This window comes from Gymnoscopelus microlampas (assembly GCF_963454915.1).
Source record: "Gymnoscopelus microlampas genome assembly, chromosome: 23".
Lineage (NCBI taxonomy): Eukaryota > Metazoa > Chordata > Actinopteri > Myctophiformes > Myctophidae > Gymnoscopelus > Gymnoscopelus microlampas.
The window spans coordinates 16,386,901-16,410,316 of NC_139960.1; the positions used below are offsets into that span (position 1 = coordinate 16,386,901).

At 41.5% G+C, this 23,416-nt stretch overlaps 2 protein-coding genes across 4 annotated transcripts in view; both read right to left on the minus strand.

Moving 5' to 3' along the window:
* LOC311039460 (protein O-mannosyl-transferase TMTC2-like) overlaps positions 1 to 23,416 on the minus strand; it is a 377,431-nt gene that overhangs the window by 69,305 nt on the left and 284,710 nt on the right. The gene's annotated exons all lie outside the window — the stretch shown is intronic.
* The window catches only part of tspan11 (tetraspanin 11), a 37,623-nt gene continuing 27,051 nt past the window's right edge, over positions 12,845 to 23,416 (minus strand). For 2 of the 3 annotated variants that reach the window (XM_084049669.1, XM_084049671.1), the window contains 3 exons: positions 22,713 to 22,799; positions 20,289 to 20,413; positions 12,845 to 15,840 (listed from right to left, as the gene is read on the minus strand). In XM_084049669.1, coding sequence (XP_083905795.1) covers positions 20,336 to 20,413; positions 22,713 to 22,799 — 165 coding nt within the window. In that variant the 3' untranslated portion in view covers positions 12,845 to 15,840; positions 20,289 to 20,335. The remainder of the gene's footprint in view (positions 15,841 to 20,288; positions 20,414 to 22,712; positions 22,800 to 23,416) is intronic. The other variant, XM_084049670.1, reaches the window with a different exon arrangement.

Sequence of the window (23,416 nt, forward strand, 5' to 3'; positions counted from 1 at the left end):
AACACATTTTTGGTAATCATATTTGAGCCACATTCCAATGTGTTTTGAAATGTGATGCAAATCAGATTTTTCGAAGATGTGTCCCAGTCTGGATACTTGACACTGACTGAAGCCTGATTTGTCGTACGATGGTCTCGCTCACCAAAAATAGCCGATCTACAAGCTTGTAGAGCTTTTCTATGAGTGACACCATCGTACTGCAGAGTTTAAGTTAACATTAATCACGCCTATGTTGTTAACACAGCAAACTATGCAAACACACAAATCCGATCTAGTCATTTAACAGTAGGGACAGTCAGTCCTAAAGATCAGATTTGAGAAATAAATCACTGACTAACTAACTCACTAAATCACTTGACTTAAGTCTGAACAAAGCTTTGACTTGACAGAACCTTTGCTGACACTGAGATGAAGTAGTTTGAATTCAGAAAATGTCCCCAAAGCTCCAATCAAAGGTTCTAAGACAACAGAGAACATAACACAAGGTGAACACAATATGCTTCCCTAGATACAGTACCTTTACGAGTAAAGTAAAACAACCCCTTCCCTTTCTTTAGTGTAAACATTTCCACCATTTACTGCAGCCATTAAACAAAGCATAGGTGCTTGTAAACAAAATACTTCTGGAAACACTGGAGGCAATGTTAAATATGTTTTTTTAATTGATCTGGGCTTTATAGAGTGAAAACAGTCTGGAACTCAGGATATTTATGTGTTGTTATTGCCTGTTTTGTATCTCAGTTTTTTATGTGGACCTATTGTGTCTACAAGAAAAGAGTCCGCACACCGTATTAATGCTCCCGGCAATTGATACCTGACGAAGGCCACACCGGCCGAAACGTTGTTATCTTGACCGCTCTATTCATAAAATTGCCGGGAGCATTAAGACGGTGTGCGGACTCTTTTCTTGTGTTCATGTTTATTCAGTTGGATGCAGCACCCGTTGCAATTCTTGGATGTGCGTGCACCACCTAACCGCGACCTATTGTGTCTGAAATAAAGTTTATATACATATATACATACACCTGTTACTTACTTATTGTATATAACACTTTCAAATGCAACCTACATTTATGCAGAGATGGACACCAAAGGCCTGTTGCCTGTCTGTATGTATACGCACACACACACACTTTTTGTACTGGTATTTCTATCATTATTCTATGGCTTATTTTGCAAGAATGTTACTCTCTCTGTACTCGTATAACTGGGCGTAACTATAAATAATCTTGGATCTGGCTCTGTAGTGTAGAAGACAGAAAAGGCATAATGCCTGGTTGGATGTGTCTTCACTCATTTCAGTGTGTGTTCTCCATTATATTTTGTGTATATTTTGGAAAGCAAAAACGCCCTCCCCCGCGCTTGTAAGGATCCGCCATCTGTATTTATTGTCTGAATCTCAACTCCTCAAGGTCGTGGGTCGTAATGTGCGTCGGGTGTTTACTTCCTGAGGGGGGTACTTGAGGGGCTGTTTACTGGAGCGCTCTGATTACCAACCCTGTCTGTCTCCTCCAAGCTCACGCCACCGCCGGGACGCCGCGGCAAGGTCGCTCCGGCGCTCTTCGTCTACGCCATCCGTCTCAAGAGGGAATTGGCAAACACTTCTAGTCTGATCTAGTCCCCCCCCCCCCCCGTTTTTATTGTCAAACACAGGTCTTTCTCCAAATATCTTATCCTCTTCGGCCTCCGGTCTTCATCTAAGCGTGTAAACAAACACATCTCGACAGACCAATCTGGTTGTCATACAACATTCGCCTTGACGAATATTATGTGTGTTCACCCCCGACACCTGCAGGCAGGCATTTTCAGTACAGGAAATGCACCAGAAATGTACATGTATGTATGTATTCATTTGAAAAGGTAGGGTAAGTGATACGTTTTGGTAAAAACAAAAGCTTTTTGTTAAAAGGTTAAAGCACTATATTCTGATAGTACTCATCGCTATAGAGTGTTTGTTCAATATAGCAGCCCCCCCCCCCCCTCTCCAGCTCTTTAATAAACAGAAAATAAGTTTTCAGGTCAGTTGCACATTTTCAACCTACCAGGAGAGAGTTCCCATTTATCAGCTTCAATTGTATAGTGTTCCAGTTCCAATTTTGTCTGCTCATTTCTTTGTTTCGTCACTTCCAATTTCACCTGTTTATCCTGTATGAGTTCTCTCTCCTGATTGGATGGAATTGGTATCCCGACCAGAAAATGCATTTTTAAATGCATTAAAGAGCTGGAGAGACATGGAGACCCCTATTACTGAACAAACACTCTATAGCAATCACAATATAGAGCTATTTAACACTTATTTTAACAAAATAATATAACATACCCTGCCTTTAAGTTAAGACATTTTCATTACCAAATATCAGAGCTAGGACCCTGCAGCATTTGATTAGGAGCGATACTGGCGTAGGTTTGATTCGAACAGAACTCTGAGAATCGCAATTCTTAACAGACCATTGACAGACCCGAGGCGTTGCCAAAAACTCTACTAAAATGACGTGTTGTGAGCTTGTAGGTCAGCTATTTTCGGCGCGCAACACCATTGTGCAACGGAACATAAATTAGGCATTACTCTGCCGGGCCGACAGTTCACTGGACTGTAAGGAAAACAGATATGGCAGATATTATATCGGAGCAGTTGGTCAGAAATGTCATGTTTTTTTTCCATAAATCAAGTCTGTCTGTGGGTTTTTATAAATATTTGACCAATTAAACGTATCAGCAAAAGCTTGTGACCAGTGGTGTAAAGTAACTAAATACTCAAGCACTGTACTTTTACAGTACAATTTTGAGGTACTCTTACTGTACTGGAGTATTTCCAATTGTCTATACTTTTACTTCTACTCCACTACATCTCAGAGGCAAATATTGTACTTTTACTCCACTACAATTATTTGAAAACTTTAGATACTAGTTAGTTTGCAGATATAAATTATTACATTATTAAACAGACATTAACCTATTTTATACCTAGGCTACCTAGGCTATTTGAAAATAGCAGATCTACAAGCTCACAACGGGTCACACCGCGACGCTTTGTGAGCTTGTAGATCTGCTATTTTCAAACATTTTAGTACTTTTCCTTTTGGTACTTTAAGTACAATTTTCATACCAATACTTTTGTACTTTTACTCAAATAAATGTTGAATTCCGGACTTTTACTTGTAACAGAGTACTTAGATAAATAGCAGTATTGATACTTTTACATAAGTAAAACATTTGAGTACTTTTTCCACCACTGCTTGTGACTAAATAACAACTGAATTGGATCCATTGTAACACAAAGTAATGGTTTTGGACATAAGGTTTCCACCCAGCAGCGATGATCATTATGGAAAAGAGACACCCGATGATATTGTAAACTTTGGGAGACATTGCATATAATAATAATAATAATATCTAAAATGTATATAGCGCTTTTCTAAGTACCCAAAGACGCTTTACATGGGGGGGAGAGATAACAAAAGTAAATCAACTTTATTAGGAAAAAAAGACTAAAATCAATAAAAAACTGTGAAATGGTGAGACAGGGGGGTTAGCTGGGGAAAGCCATATTGAAGAGTTTTGAGAGTGATTTTGAAGGTTTGGAGGGTGGGGGGCTTCTCTGAGTGTATTGGGGAGTGCATTCCACAGGGTTGGGGCAGCAAAAGCAAAAGGACATGACGTTTGAGGAGGTCAAAGAGGTACGGGGGGAGCCAGATTGTTCATTCCATCTCCCCTAACCGCAAACCCCAATCTAATTGAGGACACCAATGTTGTCAAGAAAAATGTGAATTTCCGCATACAGTCTCACCTCTGCGCTGATTTATAAACCAATTCAACCCTTCATTGACCAGAATTCAAGATCTTGAGGAAGTTTTCTTTTTGATTCCCTGCACCAAGGAGGGGATGAAAGGTAAGTGGTGAGCGAGTCGTTATTCAAATGACACTAATTTTACCCCCAATTTCACATGGCGATCCCTGGCGAGTTTCATGTCCAACATTTGTCCCAAAGATGTACCTGTGTCAGGAACACACAGTTCAGGAAAGGGACAGTGATGTGGACACACACACACACCCACACAGATTCCAGGGAAGGGACAGTGATGCTGACACACACACACACACACACCCCAGGGAGAGACAGTGTACATTAGCATGTATTACACACCCAGCGTTGTGTAAGTGTGTGTGTGTGTGTGTGTGTGTGTGTGTGTGTGTGTGTGTGTGTGTGTGTGTGTGTGTGTGTGAGAGTACACAGACACACATGGGGCAGAATTGGAAACAGCTGCAGACTCAAGCCCACTCTGCACCCCCATATGCTGAGAGGTCTCATGCACATCACACACACACACACACACACACACACACACACACACACACACACACACACACACACACACACACACACACACACACACACACACACACACACACACACACACACACACACACACAATCATTGCAGCAGACAATATTTCACAAGGAAGTCACCATAGAACATGTTAAGCTAGATATGTGTGCGCGCGTGCGGTGCGTGTATGTATGTGTGCCACGCGCACCGCGTGTGTGCGTGCGCGAGCATGAGTGCGCTGTAGTACAAGTCTTCCCAAAGATGCACAAGCCCCAGAGGGAACCCGTACACTCTTTAAATCATTTTTTGTAAGTCTTCTAAAGCATGTAATTCAATACTGTGGCTATCCCCCTCGCATGTTAATGTACAATCACACGGCTGAGCTATACGCGACGGACATATGCATTGTTTATGAGGTTTTTGTTGAGTCCCACATGAGATGTGTTCTGGCACTCGACAACACGGCCTATTGTCTGAGAGAATGTGCACCTGTGTTCAATATGTGCAGACGAGAAACGCTGGAGGGTTTACGTTTGATGATTAAATACTGTTGATCTGCAATCAAGTGCCCTAAGCAACGTTAACCCTTTAAGACCGGCAACGCGTCAATGTCATTTTTTTTCCTTTGGGCTGTTCAAAAATAGCAGATATACAAGCTCATGAGCTTGTAGATCTGCTATTTTGGAAACAATTCAAATCTTTGAATGTATATATATTTTAAAGCAATCATCTTTTACTAAAATCTTTGCTTCTGCAGGGGACCCTGGAACATCATATTTTGAGATGGGGGTCCGCGGCAAAATACATATCATTTTGGCGGTCCTTGAAAGTTTGAGAACCACTGATATTATAGCAACATATTTAGAAGACATTTGTAGAATCCCCCAGAAGCAAAGATTTGAGTTACAAATGTTCGCTTTAAAAGAAACATAAGATTTGCAAACATTTTCACGATTTTTAAAATAAATAGCAGATCTACAAGCTCACAGCGCGGCACTCGGTGCCGCACTGTGAGCTTGTATATCTGCTATTTTTTAATAGCCTAAGTAAAAGATAATGGTTAAAGTGGTTCAAATCTAAAATGACAGATGCTTTCCCGGTCTTAATGGGTTAAAATGATACATGTGTGTAAGGAGGGGGGGGGGGGGGGGGGGGGCGAATCTTTTCTTTCAGATGTCGTGGACTGAATGTGGAACCTGCCCTGCCAGAAGGTGAACAGGTTACTGTAATGGATGTAGAGGTTAACTGTTTTCAAATCTGGTGTCCACTATTTTGGGCATGTTATCATGGGTGAAAAAACTGCTGATCTACAATCAAAAATAGCCTGATCTACATGCTCACAGCAGCGCATGACGCTCTTAGGGCTTAGCCCATTCAAACCGGGAACGCAATGAGCTTGTAGATCTGCTATTTTTTTTAAAATCTTGAACATTTGTGCAAAATTTGAATATATATATATTTTTAAAGGGAACATTTGCAACTCAAATCTTTGCTTCTGGGGGTCCCTGGAACAACATATTTTGAGATGGAGGTCGGCGGCCAAATACATTTTGGGGGTCCTTGACATGAAAACGTTTCAGAACTACTGATATAGAAGGAAAAAAAATTCAAAAAACTGTAGGAATTAGGAGACATTTCTAGAATCCCCAGAAGCAAAGACTGGAGTTACAAATGTTTGCCTTATATACAGTATTCAAAGATTTGCACACATTTTCACAATTTAAAAAAATTAGCCAAAGAGTTCTTAAAATGACAGAAATACGTTCCCGGTCTTAAAGGGTTAAGAGGTTCACTGTGTTGACATGGGTATACTGGGCCCAACAACAGTTCAGCCACATTGAGAAAACAAACGAGAACTGGAACAATAAACGAGAACTGGATCTCAGGACGGTTTCTTGAGGTTGCCTCTTATCTCTCTTTGCATCGCCAGTGAACCCTAAAACATTGTTTTCAAAGCGGGACCCCCACAGGGTCACCGACGGGCTTCCAGGGGGTCCCCCGCCAAATAACGAATAATGTATGAGTGGCAATAACAATAATGCTTCACTGTCACCGCTGTGAATCTATTACTCATGCACAATATGATACTTAGACCATTTTAATTTCAACCAAAACTTTTGAGTTCCCTGGTGGCGAACATGGGAAGGTTTAGTCCAGCATGTGTGTGCGTGTGTGTGTGTGTGTGTGTGTATGTGTGTATGTGTGTATGTGTGTGTGTGTGTGTGTGTGTGTGTGTGTGTGTGTGTGTGTGTGTGTGTGTGTGTGTGTGTAATTTTACATTAGTCCCTTACTTCACATTTGGTACGGTTAGACACCTTCCCGTCCCATTCTGTTAAGAGTGGTTGCTTTTGGCTGACCTAGCGCAACACTTGAGGTCCGCTGTGAGAAACACAGGCTCAAGTGTTCGATCGGGTCGACAGGACCAAGGCCACTAAAGGAGCATGGCTGGGTCCGTTTGTCAAGAGCTGCTCGTCTCTTACACTGAACTCAAACCTGTCCTTCTCAATGGAGGGCTGCAATCTGGCCCGCATACAGGAACACATCGGTCATGGTCATAAATGTGTTTGACAGATTTCTGCTGCGATCAAACACAAAGGGGAGGAGATGGGGGTGTTAGATAACCGCGGCGCTGGACGTCAGAGCTCGCGAGCCAGAAGCTCCTCACGCCAACATAAATCGAAACCCAATATCACTGTCAGCGTACTGCCATGTGTCAGGCCGAGGCCCCCTGGAGGACCGGAGCTCCAACAACGTGGGAATGCCAGATGTGCGGAGCGATTGTTGTTGGTGAGGATAGATGTACTGCCCCCAAAGCTCCGCTCCTGGAGATAAAAGATAACCGTTGAGTCGTGGATCTCGGGGTTCGATGTAATCGGAACCTCAGAACCGGGCCTGCGTTGTATCACTGGCTCGTGGGAAAAGAGATCAGGGCTTATGCTGTAGCACACAAGGGTTTGAAAACGAAAAAAAACTAAAAGTTAAAATATGAGGATAGGAGGTTTCTGCCTGACAACAACGATATGATACAGTAGATGGATGTCAAAGGTAATTGCCCTGAACAGAGGAAAATTGCTTCTGAACAATACTGAATAGACATTAGTAGCAAAACTGTTAGTGACATTGTCGAATAGAGCCTGCATAGCTATAGGGTTTTGTGATGTATCCGTGTATTGATCGTGTCAAAAGGAACTAGAGGTAAAGTTGACATTGCAAAGAGGCACAGCTCCATATCGCCCTGTAGAATCATCTTGTATTTACAAATCTGTTGCGTCAGCTTTTCTCAGATCATGCTGAGACAGTTTTTTACTGCGTGTGTGGGTGAATGGGGATGGGGGGGGGTGGTGCAAGGGGGACTCTGGCTAGCAATCCAGATATGGTGTTTAAAATACAGGAGTACACCTTAACTGTGTCGGGCACAGACTGAGAAACGAGCTATACATTTCCGCCTTCCCGGAGGCTTCCCTCCGTACCCATATGCTCCACATCCGTCTCTCTCGCCCGGGTGCCCTCGGCCTCGGAGAAAGCTGTGGTTTCCTGGGTATGCGCGTCTGTTTGCACAGTATGTGCGTGGGGGCGGCCCGCCGACCATGGGAGACTGAGTTTCGATGGAAACAAAACTGCAGAAAGTGTTTCAAGACGGCGCTTTCCAACAACCCCCGCTGTCTGATGATGATGATGATGAGAGTTGGTGTTGATGAGAGCGCTGATTGATGCCAAACAGACGAGATGGTCAGAAACGAGGCTGCAGCCGCACAGATGCCATGTGGTGATCGCCGCTCTCGGGGTCTTCAGAAATGGGGTTAGGGTTAGGGTCAGGCTTATAGTGGCATAATTTTCCAAAAGTCCCACTTCCGTTTGCCACTTACACTAGCTTGGTGTAGCCTTTTAAGACACGTTCAGGAAGGGTTTACTGTAACTGCACATCCATTTAGTAGAAACTGGACCACAGTACTCAGACTCCACGAGACAGGGATGACGTTTATGGAGCTTTACTCTAATCCAGCTCATAGTTACAAAGATGCACACAAAAAAGAAACACAAATATAAAGTCCTTGTACAAGTACAGCTTGTCTTCCGTTCCAAAAAACAGGTTACATAACATCAAAAAACACCGCAAGTACGGTCAAAAACGGTTTGTTTCCTGCGCTCCAAACTAGCATCCTTTTACTTTTTCTCTCATTAAATCACTGATCAATTTCACCTGTGACAGCTGCCCAGCATAATATCTGCATCAACTCTAGGGGGCGCACTTTACTAACTTACTGTAGATGGTACTACCTAAGCATGGGTAAGCTATTCACATGCATAAAAGCCAACACAGAAGACAATATAACAATAGAAAGAAATTGAATTAAATACTGTTACTAATTTGGCTCTTACAAGGCTCGAACTCAAGGAAAAGATAAGAGTCTTCTGGCGAGGAGTGTTTAAAAATTGACTTTTCAGATAAAGGCGCCAGTGTGTCCATGCCCTCCGACTGTGACACGGAAACGCATCCTGTGACAGGCGGACCAAAGTTCACGCCTAAGAATAGCTGGGAGCTGGGGGGCAGCTACAGCTTCCTGAAACCAGCGAGTTAGTAAGGAGCTCCCCCGACCAGGTTTCGGAAAGATTTCTTCCCCTATGGTTTTTGATTTAAATTGAAAAGTGAGCTCTGTGGTTGACATGAGCCTGAAAGGTTCACGTTTTGTCCCGCAAAGAAGCCTGAAGCTTCCTTTATGTTGCACTTAATTGCGTATATGGTTCAACAATTGTACGCATTGTGTCCAAGCAGTATGTGGCCATTACAAAACATGCAAATACCATAGCAGATCTACAAGCTCACAGCGAGTCATCTTGCAACACATTGTGAGCTTATAGATATTTGGGCTACGGACCCCCATTTAATGGCATTTCTATCTCTGGGACCCCAATTTATATTCTAAAATCAATGTTAATTTAACTCTGAGAGTGTACAAATGGAACCAAGTAGACCCATAAGGGTCCATTTGGTTCCTCACTATCCATCATTTAGCTGGGGACCCGCTGGAACTCCCTCAAGGACCCCTGGGGATCCCCGGACCCCACTTTGAGAACCAATGGTGTAGTGGTTCTCAAAGTGGGGTCCATTCGTACACTCTCAGAGTTATGGTGGCCCGTTGAGAAGCCCCGAATGTAGAGTAGGTTTACCGGACAGATGGCTGAGACTGAGAGTGCTTTGTGGCACTGGATCTATTTTGATGTATGATTTGTTTACGGCGCAACCCCACCTCACGGCCAGGCGCTGATTTGTTCCAGCATCCGTCAAAGAGACGTGTTTGTTGAGTCAACGGGCTTTGTCTCAACACGGGGGAGGTTGTCTTCCTCATATGTGGCCAAACACTGCTTCAAGTATGGAGACTTGAACACGGACTCGGAGGCAGTTACACTGTAATTTATATGGGCTGAGTGGTGTTTCTGTATAAAGAAAAGGGTTTGGTTTTGTAAACTTGGCCTGCATTTGCCCGGTCTATAGTGGCTGTGAGTGGCGTGTATGTGTGTGTGCTGCACTCAGCTTTCTATAGACTTACTGTAAGACAAAGAAATGTACAGTATTTATTACCCACAGGACTAAATAAACCATTGTTTTTTTTTATTACTGTCTCAAACAGCCACCTAGGAATGCTTTGATATTCTTTGGTAAAGGCCTTTTTTGCACGTGCATCGATTATACTTGTGTGTATGTTGGTGCGTGATTGACTGCACCTCTATACAGTTTGTGTTTGGCTGTTGAAGTTATTCCCACATAATAGATTGTGTGTGTGCGCGTGTGGGTGTGAACATGAACAGATGTGTGCGTCATCGCGTATGTGTGAACATGATCAGATGTGTGCGTGCAGGCGAGTGTTTGTGCGTGAGTGTGTAGAGCATGTGTACTGCCTCCCATGGTGTGAGGCCTCCGCACGAAAATGGACCGGAGCTTGATGGAGACAAAGACACTGACAGACTCCTGAAACTCGACCGCCCTAAAAATGTTGGAAAACATCTCCCGACGATTGACGGTTCTGAATCACGACATCTCATCAGCCAGGTGGTGGTGATTGGTAGCGGAGGAAGGGACGAAGTCATGCACAACGCCAAAGAACAACATTTCAAAGTCATGTGCATGTAGATAACATTAACATGGAATTATGCTGCTCTGGTGAGTTGTCATGGCAGACGTTCTCTGTGTTGAGTTCATGAGTCGATATTGCCAAATTAGTTCATATTAGATCAATTATATTATTTCTGTAGCGTTCTGAAAGGGGAAACAAGGCATGCAAAGCTGTAGACTTGAATCATACAGGTCATCATTGTACAATTAAGGCTGTGTCTCCCTCTAGTGGTTGCATAGCCTTGGTGCCACATCCCTGAGCTTTAACCACTTAAACCCTGTACTTAAATTGACAGGATTCCCAAGGGCCCTCTACTTAGTTGACCAGATTCCCCAGGGCTCTACAGCAAGGCCCTTCCAATGTTAGTTTTTTTCAGGCAAAGGGCCCCTTAGCTGAGAAAGAGAAGATGCAGCCCTGCATAGTGTATACCATTGTGTTGCAGATTAAACTTTTCATAGGTTTCATAGATAGCTTATAGACTAGTTTGACAGCACTGTCATCAGTTTTGTATAAATAATGTGTGTTGGTTTACATGTTGTCTTTTCTATTAATATGTTGGCTTAAGACAAGATAGCATATTTTCCACCTACAAAAGAAGCTCTTTTAAAGCAGCACAATGAAACTTGTAATTTTGTCCAATCTGTATGGTAGAGTATGTTAATACAATGTAACTTATACAATTGGGGTGGTTGTATTTTGTCTCCATGCTCTTCTTTTGAGACATTTAGATTGTGGCAAAGGTCATGTCTCACCTAGACACAGGCTCTGACACAAATTTTGACCTGATGGTCAAGATTAAATGCATCCCCTGAGCAAGCAGGCAGGCTCCATAAGCTCAATGGTAAAAAAAAATATCAGCACTTCCCTAGGAAACCAGGTTCAAAACTGGGGTAGAAGAGGAAAGTTACATAGTGCAGCTTTAAGTATGAGAATATAATTAAATTAGAATATTAACTCTTCATTTGTATGTTCAAATCTGCCCTGGATTGGGCCTTTACATAAACTGGTAAGACTTTGATCACTGTTCAGTATTACATTGCTCACGTTGTACACGTAAGGTCCAGACAAAACTCTATAGTCGCTCAACAAATATGTGTGAAGTGACAGTTTGTTGACATCAACTGTGAAGCCTGAGACTGGGAGGTCGGGTTTCAATGTAGGATTGCAACAGTTTATCGGTTATTTGATAAAAATTCATTCAAGAAGTTAAGGTAGGGTAAGTGATTTTCTTTGGTCAAAATAATTGTTAAATAGCTCTATATTCTGAGAGAGTGTTCTAGAGAGAGTGTTTGTTCAGTAACGGGAGTCTTTATGTTTCTCTAGCTCTTAATTAAACAGAAAATACATTTTCAGGTCGGGATACCAATTGTATCCAATCAGGATGATAGAGAATAGATGAAACAAGTGCAATTGGAAGTAATGATACAAAGAAATGAGGAGACAAATTGGAAGTGGAACACTATAAAAATGAAGCTGATGAATGGGTACTCTCTCCTGATTGGCTGAAAGTTTGTCTCCTACCTGAAAATATATTTTCTAATTATTAAAGAGCTTTAGAGTTGGGGAGACTCCTGTTACTGAACAAACACTCTATAGCAAGGATTACTATCACAATATAGTGCTTTAACCGTTTTAACAAAACGTTTTGTTATGACGAAGAAATTGCACCCTACCTTTAATTGAATAAATGTAACAAAATAATCGATTTTGAAATAAATACATATTAAAAAAATATTATAATAGTAGAGAAAATAGAAGATCTACAGGCTCACAATGCATAGTATCACGACAGGTTGTGAGCTTGTATTTTGACTATTACTTTGCTATTTTTACTATACTTTTGCGTATTTTCCCATTGATATATGAAAAATATAATACAAATGATTTTTTTTTTTTAAACATGCTGCTCGAATATTCAAATGGTCTCCTATGCCACTGTGCGTGGCACTCAGCATCAAGGGTTGGATTGGGGGTAAATCTGTGACATACAGTACTACTGCCATGAATTATACTTGTACATCAAGCTGCCTCATGCTATCAAAACAGGAGATCTGCTGATGGAGAGCTCCTGATCTTAGTGACCAATGGGCCACATGGCTCAGGAACCATTAGTTCCCAAGTCATACCGAGAGACTATAACATATAATTAGTTATTTGACCATACTTGATATTTTACGACCAAAATGTTCATGCTCGATAAGTTTATACGTTTACAGAAGTTTAGCTATGAGCAGTAGGACACCCTTCCTCATGCTATCCTGCAACCCAAGATTACTGTACATACATACCACTAGTCCACATTACACCAATTATGATTTAATGTGTAAATATTCACACACACACACACACACACACACACACACACACACACACACACACACACTAAGGAATATGTCCAGGACAGTCAGTGGTAACAGCACATGCCATTTTAATTTTCCATTACAGACAATGCGGTTTTAAATCCACTTAGGCGGTTATATTCATAACCCCCATCTTGTATAAGGCATCAACAAAAACTCCATCACCCACTTTCAACCTGGTGTCAGTATTTTGGGCATGTAGGTGAAAAAAAACATCTAAAAAAAATCTAAATATAGAAAATAGCTTATATCTACAAGCTCTACAAACGCGTTACTCGTTGCTCCACATTGTGAGCTTGTAGACCTGCTACCTATTTTTGAGAATAGGGCATAAGTGGTTAATATACAGTAGCATATTTCCTGAAAGATAATTACATTAGGGATTATAGGCACTGTATTTTTTTTTTATCCAGTTCACCCCACTGCCACAACAACAATGCATAAGATTAGGAAATGTGTGATTTGATCTGGCTCTAAGGAGGAATATAAGCTACTGATTATTCTATGCTAAAGATTTAGGAAAACATCAAAATCCCCACCACCCTTCCTCCTCTCGCTCTTCTTTTCTCTTTTGGTCTTTGGCTTTCAGACAAGTCCATTTCTATAATCTGAGAATGAAACTTCAATATGTAAAACACATCAGAAAAGTACATGAAATAAAATTCTATAACAAACAGTATGGTGTAAACAAAAATATACCGTCAATATCTACGTTTTATTAGTGCTACACAATGACCTTCACGACTCCCCATTTTACGCTACCCTTTGTATCCGCAATTCATCCCTTTGTATCTGCAATTCATAATTATAAGGCTATCAGGTCAAACTTCATCAGAATACAACATAGGCAAGAGTAGAGCAGTGACTTCTTCTAGCCACTAGATGGAGTGCTAGATCCAGCAAGTTTGTTTAGCAATAGGTTGCAACCTTTTGAACTACTTTAGATGCCATAAAGTAAACAAAAAATATATATGTTTTTTTCTCTCAAATATATTCTAGTGCCAACCAATAGTGTTTGTATTCATACTCGATATTTTTTTTTTTGTGATATTACTGTATGGAATCTCTCTGGATAAAAATAATGGCAAATGCCTAGATGTGTACAAAAACTAAATTGATCAGTCTCACCATAATTATTCTGTATTAAATGGTTGTACAACTAGTACAGTTAAGACTTAATAGGATAAATAACTAGTTCTTAGAAAAAATATTGATTCACTTCCAGTGTTAGATACAGTATATCATATAAGCGCTATCCCAAACAATACACATAGCATAACTACAAATATAAAGATAGATAGGTTTTAAACATTTTTAAATTCTTCCCATGCATTGAATCGAAGTTCATCTTTAGTAAACTTAGTGAACCATTGCAAGCTTAAAGGACGACTTCACCGATTTTCGACCCATCTTCATATAATTGGTCCTCACTAACTTATAATATGGTTCCATTTCTGTCTACTTGATCCGTCTCTCATAGGATGGCTGTGGACAGCTAAGAAACCTGCCTACCAGTGACATCATCGATGGGGAATCCAACCTTATAAACACTGCATGCATTTTCCTTGAAAATGTGCATGCTATAATAGTAACCACTGTTCTCGGGTTAACACAAGTCTAATCCAATTCAAAATAAGAACCTGCCTAACGATGATGTCACTGGTAGGCGGGTTTCTGCAGTGTCCACAGACCTCCTATGAGACACAGACGGAGCAGAATCTTTTCTTTTTTTTTACCATTTTATGTTGAGCATTAGTGAGGACCAATTTTATGTAGATAGGTTGAAAATGGGTGAAGTCGTCCTTTAATTAGAGGCACAATGTGGTTACGCTCGACAAAACCATAAAAGGATGGTCTTCCTCCTACATCGACGCCCCAGTAAACAGCGTTCATCCTCAACCTACACAAGCGGTGGCGTGCGACACAGAAAATAACCCAGTGTCAGTGATCATTATCATCTTCATCACAGGTGAGTGACAGTAAACTACATGATAGAAAATAAACTGCAGAAGCAGCACTTTGACAAACCCTATACTTTGGACCATACATTACTTTTGTAGTTGACCGGGGTCCCTCAGGGTTCTTATACTTGGGGCTCTAATCCTTTTTTTCCCTCCTCAATCCACAAGCTCACAAAGCCTGAGCTTGTGGATCTGCCATTTCCGCAGAATGTTTGCCCCAGAATAGGGACGCTAGGGTTCATGTGAGTTGAGAGAATGGAATGCAATTAAGTTTCTCCCTTTTGTGTGTGTCCTACTTAAACAGAGTGCTATGCATGCATCCAAGCCAAAAGGTAAAGGCTGATTAATGATTCAGCGACAAAAACAAACTTAAATCAGTCACAGTAACAGTGCAACAAGGCCAACATTTCCAAGAGGCCTGGATCAGACATTTTAAAACAGCCTCACTTTGTTTGCAGGCCGTTGCATCCATTCCGGTCATTCTCAAAGTTGGGTCCAGGAGGAGAACCACTGGGTTCTTTGAATGGGTCCCAAATGGACCCTTTGGTTCCCTTTGTACACACTCAAGAGTTAAGGGGTGAGGGCTTGGAGCGCAAAGGGTGTAAGTGAAATCTAAAGAATTTTCATTGATTGTAATTATTTAATTCAAACATATTTACGCAATCTATACTTTTATACAGATTAGGCTTCAATGAATGTATTCTAAAATATATATTTTTTTTATATTTTTAATTAAATTATTACAATCAATGAAAAGCTGTCCTGTCAAATTCAGAAAATGTCACTTACGCCCTTTGCCCTAGTGGGGGATGCTTGAATTAAAACGTTTGAGAACCACTGTTCTTTTCTAAACCGCAAAGAAGGTCGACCAGGAAGGGAACACCCGTTAACGTCAAGTAGTTTTGGGGTCGGCGGGTCAAAGAGTCCGCAGTTCAAGCCAGGGGGGCTGCGTTAAGGCGTTTGGTGGCGCCCTCTGCCTGCTGGGAAGTGGCGGCGCGTTGCATGTCCCAGTCTTCAGTTCAGTAAGGTTCCATTTTGATCCTCCTGTACAGGCAGCAGGTAAACACCATCCCACAGATCTGAAAACAGGAAGCGTCAGGTCATCGGGGGGGGTGGGGGAGTGGGGATTTTGGGGCGTGGGGGAGGAGAGGGGGGGGGTCGGTCGTCATGGAAACCCAGTGGAAACTTTTAATGCTGTTGGCTAGCAGGAAAGGGGGGCAGGGTTGCTGATGGATGGGTTGGTTACTATGGCGATGTAAAGCATTGAGCAGCCATTATGTGTGCAAAACTCAGTGGTGAACACAGTTGCACGCACACGCACACGCACACACACACACACACACACATATATAATTTCCAATTTTAAAACTGCATATTTGTAAACTCCAAGTACTACTACTAATCCAATAATGCATTAAAAAAATTACATGATCAATGTACATGACTGAGGACACAATCTAGGATTAGATTGATGTTTAAATTAATGCAATTAAAAGCTGGATTTAAAATCTCACTCATGTTTGCGCTCGTATGGAATAATTTGCCAAAATTAGAAAGAAAAGATAATCCATCCTGTTAAAATGAGAGCATATGCAGCAAACCTTCAAATGGATCCAAATAGGATTATGTCATTGTCAGAAGATTCCTTGCAATTAAAAACAGGAATAGCAGATGCACACACTGCAAAAGTATAGTAGCCTATCAACATTTGGGATTTACATCTCTGCAGCTGCTGTCAAAGTCTAGGTGTGATGCAATCGCATGCAATCCTAAATTAGAATTGGCAAATGGGCTCATGTCACTATAACTCAGCCATAACCATATAAGGAGTTACCAATGCAGCTACAGTAGGCTACGTCCAAATAAGTGTGTTGTCTAACCTCAATGTGTTGCCATGGCATCATGTGCAAACAAATCAGTCAGCGCCATGTATATGGGCACAAAGGGGTTCATGCCCATATATGGCCCATGGGCAAATACTGGGATCACCATATTATGGCCATAAAAGGGACAAGGACTGACAGATACAGAGATCTCCATACATGGGCATATCGGTCGGATTGGCGATACCACATAGGTGGCATCTGATTTAGTATAGTGGCTTGTAGCTGACCTAAAAGCTCTCACAAGTCGTGTAGAGAGGAACTCACTGCAGTCAACATAGGGTTTAAGTGGTTAAAGCTAAAGTTTCATACCCTTCATCTAAAGTAAAGACACAAGAACAAAACTTTATCAATTAATATAAGACACAGTTGAATGGGAACGCTCTGAAGCTCTCCATTGTTTAATCACGATAGCTAACCGCTACGCTATGGTTTTGGTTGGCACAACAGAATGTTTTTTTTTGTTAAAAAATAGTGGGTGAATCATCACTGGTAACCGTGTTACAAAAGCAATACTGTAGTACACAAAGTGTGGGCTTTGTATTGTGCCAGCAACAACCATAGTCAATACAGACTGGTGTGTGTGTGTGTGTGTGTGTGTGTGTGTGTGTGTGTGTGTGTGTGTGTGTGTGTGTGTGTGTGTGTGTGTGTGTGTGTGTGTGTGTGTGTGTGTGTGTGTGTGTACAGGCTTGTCAGGGCTCGGATTCAATCAACAGGTCTCTCTAAAACTGTGTGAGAAAGCATTATGGAGAGGGTCAATGTTGAATGGAGTCATCACAGCTCTGCTTCAGGACAATTCACTGTGTCTTCTGCCTGTCTGCTGCCACCGGCAACAATCCATGTGACAAAGAGAGGAAGGAGTGTGATGCCGATTGATGCCGATGCCAGGGGGGAAGTGTGACAGACTTTCTCACTCTGGCTGATCACAAAGAACACAGCGGGATGTAGAAGTTAAATCTGCTACAATGCTTGCAGGATCAATCAAACGTAAGATAAAGAGAGCAAAGAAAATATGACAGAGCTCCACAAGAGCGACTTGAAAGCAAAAGGAAAACATAAGGGGTTGGCTCTTTGGGCTTTACACACGCAAGTATCATTTACACCAAACTACAAAAACTTGAAAGCAGAGCATTAGGCTTGAGACTTGTACTGTTGTCAGACTTAAAGCAGCACTATGTAACTTTCCTCTTCTACCCCGGATTTGAACCTGGTTTCCTGCGCAAGTGCTGACATTTTTACCATAGAGCTAATAGAGCCTGCCTGCTTGCTCAGGGGATAAATTGAATCTTGACCATCAGGTCAAACTTTGTGTCAGATCCTGTGTCTCGTGAGACATGACCTTTGACACAATCTAAATGTCTCAATAGAAGAGCAGGGAGACAAAATACAACCACCCCAATTGTACTAGTTATATTGTACTAGACCATACCCGGTCGGCGCAGCCGTGGGGGGATATACGCACATGATCTGGCAACCCGGGAGGCAGTTTGTCCCATAGCTGGGCAGCCGCAGCTATGGGACGACATTCTTTGACACAAAAACGCTAATAAGAAGCCGAGATTTGATGAAATTGAAAAACGGGCTTCACAGTTAAGTTCAGATGGTAATGGTCAATGGCTGTGTGCAAAATCAGAGCAATTGGTCCAGCCAGTGGGGAGAACCGGGTAGCTTCACCACCACCACTACAAACGCACGCACAGAGGTTACTAGAATTATAGTAGGATAGTAGGATAGTAGGATTAACATACTCTACCATACAGATTGGACAAAATTACATTTTATTCATTAAAAAAAAGTTACATAGTGGCACTTCAAGTCACAGTAAAGCCTAATTTAGGATGGTGTTGCACGCCTAAAATACCTGACGTACAAAAACTCAGTGAGCTTGTACAGTAGAGCGGCTATTTTCAGCGCAACACCGACCTGCAACGAAGTATGAATCAGGACTCGTGACTCGACTTGGACTCCTCCACTGTTCGATTTACTTTAAACGTAACTGCTGTCAAAAGACTCAGATAAGATTTGGCCTGATAAAAACCCAGAATTGACTTGAACTCATTCATAAGTACAATGCAGCTTCAAATCCATCACTATGACAGGTTTAGTTAGCCTACTGCTCATACATCTCTGTGCTCTGTCACACCAGCCTGCACTACTTGCTAGTTGCAACTGCAGAAGTAAACAAAGCAAATTGATGGGCTGTATATCATTCTCTATTGACCGCTTCTTCCATTAACTAAAGCTTCCTTTTGAAATGGGCATCGAAGATGGATAAAAATCAACTTCTGGGGGCATCCCTGTGGTGCCGGTGCTGCAACGTTTTTGAAATAGCCATGGCTGTTTCCATGGAAATGGAACAGTGGCCATTGAATGCAAGCACGAAAATATAGACTCCTCCGCAAAAGAAAGTACAAGACATGTACAGTAATATCTCATTGCATACAACAACATTCATACCAGCATCATACAGTTTTATATAGTATGTACATGCATATGTTGTACTGTATCTTCATTCCAAAACATGTCAGACAGCTGTGTAGGAGTTTGTGTGCACAGCTATGCCTTTCTTTTTCTAAGTAACCTTGGTCACTGGCTGGGCATTGCTGACCTGACATGGATATTCCAATACAGTACGGGGATGGACAGAGCTGTAGACTAGAGACTTGTGACTGGACATGGACTTGTAATCATAAGACTCGAGACTTGGCTGGGACATGTCTCCATTGACTCGAGACTTGACTTGAACTTTATCTCAAATGACTCAAAACCTGGCTTTGACAGTGACTTGACATGACTTGGAACTTATCGTCTCGGTCGGGTCCAAAACTGTTACTTTTCAGGGTTCAAATTCAAAAATAGCAAAAGTAGCAGATCCACAAACTCGACTCGCGCCGTGTTTCGAGCTTGTGGATCTGCTACATGCAAGGTTTCAGCCCAACAGCGAGGTTTTGGCAAAAGACATCTCAAAACGTGGCTTTGACGCATCTTCAGCGTCTTGAGACCTGAATTGGACTTATGCAGAAAGACATCTATTCGGTACCCAACATAATGCGGTAGATACTGTGGAGATAAAGAGTGACATACAGCACTGTCTTACAAAAGCAACCCGCTGCTTCTTGAGCTATATACAGATAATGACAGTTGATTTAGAGCCATGCAGAAGCACTTGGATTGTGTGAGTAATCGCAGGCTCTTTAAACTCTTTGAACTCTGTGAATCTCATTACACGCCCCCATGAGCCATGCAACGGTAATCATGCACGCCGACACAGGCAGCTTTCTGCAGATTATTCAGCAGAGCGTCACAATGTGAAAGATGATTGATGAAGAAAAAAAGAAAAAAAAGAAATCACATGAACGACTGGCATTCCTAAAACAGCAGATCCGTAAAATTGCAAGCTCACAACGAGTCACAAGGCAACGCATTGTGAGTTTGTAGGTCTGCAATTTTTCCGCCATTCGTCACATATGGCTTGAGTGGTTAAAATACTATACATTACACCAATACAGACAACACATAACACACAAAAGGACAAACGTGCAGAGTCAGACACACAAAGACAGACATGCATACAAGGACAGACGTGCAAGACAGACAGACAGACAGACAGACAGACATGAATCAAACCCACAATGCCCTCCCACCTTGTCCTCTCCGGTTGATTAAGATCACACAGAGGCTCTAGAGCCAATCACATCGCACGGAAGTCCTCTTCCTCTTCTTTATAGAGCAGATAGATGAAGCCAGCAGTCAGAACCGCCCCGACCAGCTACAGAGACGGCCCCACACACAAGACAAAGACATCCAACGTACATTCAACTTAGACAAGTTAGTAGGTACCCAAGACATTAGAGCCCGACCGATATATTGGTTTGGCCGATATCAGCCATTATTTAACTTTCTTTTTACGTAATTGGTATCTGCGATTATGCAGGTGATGTTTCCCGATTGTATAACCACTTTCAACCTGGTGTCCTTATTTTTGGTATGTCATATAGGTGAAGATCTTCAAGAATTAAAAGTACAAAAATAACTATCTACAAGCTCACAACTTTGTGAGCTTGTAGATCAGCTATTTTTTTTTTCTGAAGTGGTTAAATAAGATTTAGTTTGTTTTTGTTACTTGTTTGTTTCCAAGTTGAATGCCCTTTTCATAATATATTGAAGTTTAATATACTTATTCTTTCTATTAAAAATTTAAATGTTGTCAAATAGAAACTTCAATCAAATGTAAGTTTTTAAAATTGATTAGATATCGGTCAAAACATTGGTAATCGGTGGTCTAGGACTCTCCAAAATCGTCCGAGCTCTACAACACAAGACAACAAAAAACGTAGACAATGGACATACAGTAGCCGTACAAAACATTGTAATTGTTCTAATAACTGCCATGCCCTGGGCAGGTCACCAATGTAATAAAGATGGATTAAGCACAAACGCAGACTGCACCCATTATGACCGGAGGTAATGTACTGTAGGCTACATGCCAAGAGATAAGTGGTCCAAACAACCCCATTATCAAGGCTTACAGTATGCAATATGGCACAATATTTGTGAAGTAACAAATAGGATATATCCTATTTGCAGCTATTAAATGTATACATTCTACATGCTGCATTCATTTCTATGAATGTATTCATTGTACTATACATACTGAACCCCTCAACCCCCTCTACCAGGATTATCAATGGAAGTAAATTGGGAATTATTATTATTTTCTCACATTATGGATGGTCTCATCCAATTGCTTTCATATTGCTAGGAGAATAGCCAAAATCATTATAGTATACTGTACACATTATGGTCAGCTGTTGGTTAATATGACCTTGTAGATAGCAATGGTTAACTGTCCTTTGAGATCACAATAATAACTTGGCTAATCAACAATATGTATCTAGGTAGCAACTGTAGCAAGCCAACCTCAAAGCTGACCAGAAAAGGCTTTTGTTTATCTAAAATCCTGGAACTTTAGCCAGCCTTTCAGACAGGAACAACAGGCCAAAGAAGCCATTTCCAAAATGCTGTGGGGTTATAGGATCGATACACGTTTGGGTGGTGTCCAGTTTCACTCAAATGTATTTACAGAAAAGCATCTCTGGATAGCAGCCGGACATCCCTGAATTAGGATTTATAACCGAGAAAGCCCACATCCACTTCCTGGGGATCCATGAGGTTTAAAAGCTCAGGAGCTTCTGAAACAGCGAAGGAAATTAACCGAATGGAATCGGATAATGATCGGCGAGAGGCTATAGGGTGACACGGTAAGATGAGTGCATTAGAGTTGGACTTACCTGGAAAAGTATATTTTCAGTAGCCTAATGTGTGTCTGGGTTTTGCATTTGTTTGGTAATGTTTTGCACCACTTAAAAAAAGGTAAAAGCAAAGGCCCTCATCTTGTGGATGTGTGTGGGACCCCGGCAATCTCATTAACTTTGTATAAAAATATATATCTTACTAAAATAGGGTTGTAGTTCTTGAGACCAGTCTCAAGTCTCTTAATCCATTAAGACCGGTAAAGTATTTGTGTCATTTTAGATTTCTTTGGCTATTCAAAAATAGCAGATCTACAAGCTCATAGCACAGCACCAAGTGCCGCACTATGAGGTTGTAGGTCTGCTATTTTTGAAAAATCTTGACAATTTGTGCAAATTTTGGAATATAAAGTGAAACTTCTTTACTTGAATATTTGCTTCTGGGGGTCCCTGGGTCAAAATATTTTGAGATGAGGATCCGCGGCCAAATACATATCATTTTGGGGGTCCTTGACAAGGAAAAAGTTGGAGCACCATTGACATAGCAACCAAACAACAAAAATCATATGTATTTGGCCGCAGACCCCCCATCTCAAAATATTTAGTTCCAGGGACCCCAGAAGCAAAGATTTTTCCAGGTAGCAGACCATTATGTAATATCAGTAACTTTTTCCATGGATATAGCCACAGTACATCAAAAAGACTACATTAGGTGCATTATCAACTTGGGTCTCTCGAACAACAGCTCCCTCAAGATGAACACAGAACATCCATGTGTAATCTCTTAAGATTGCAGTGCTGTGACGCTTCACTCACCTGCAGACAAGCCACTCCGATGCCCACTGCTCCAATCACCAGCAGGTGGTCAGCAAGGAACTGCTCCAGCTTGGTGATGCAACCACCCTGCAAGGTCAAAGGGTAAAACTGTGTCATAGATCAGTGGTTCCCAAACTGGGGGTTGGGACCCCCAGGGGTTCCCCAAAGCCAAAGCTTTTTTTTGTGTTAACGATTAACCGTTAGTATTAACCGGTTACCAATTTATTAATGGTTGGCCATCACTAGCTGCTGCAGGTGCATACTTTTCAAGCACACTGAAACAACCAAATAAATGGTTGGTTCCCAACTTATTTAGTTTAAACTTTCAAGAGTGCATTATTTCCTTGTGTGACCCTCGACACAGGATTTAAAGGTTTCATGACATGCTGGTTTTACAAAACATTAAAGTCTTTATCATGGTCCTTCAAACGTGTATTAAAAGGTTTGAACTGAAAAGAAAAACTCCAGTGAGTCATGGCAGGTTTTTTTCTCTCAGTGTTTTCCGAAGCCTTTTCAGCTGCAATGAAAAAAAAAACGATTTGCCTGCCGTTGTCGCTGTTGAGGGATTTTGGCTGTCAATTTCCCTCAGAAAACCCCAGACCACAGAAAATCCACTGAATGTTCAAAGTTCAGGTTCTTTGGGTGTAATTGAGGTCAGAAAAAAAAAAAAAAAACGAATCCCAGGGATAAATTATGAATACCAC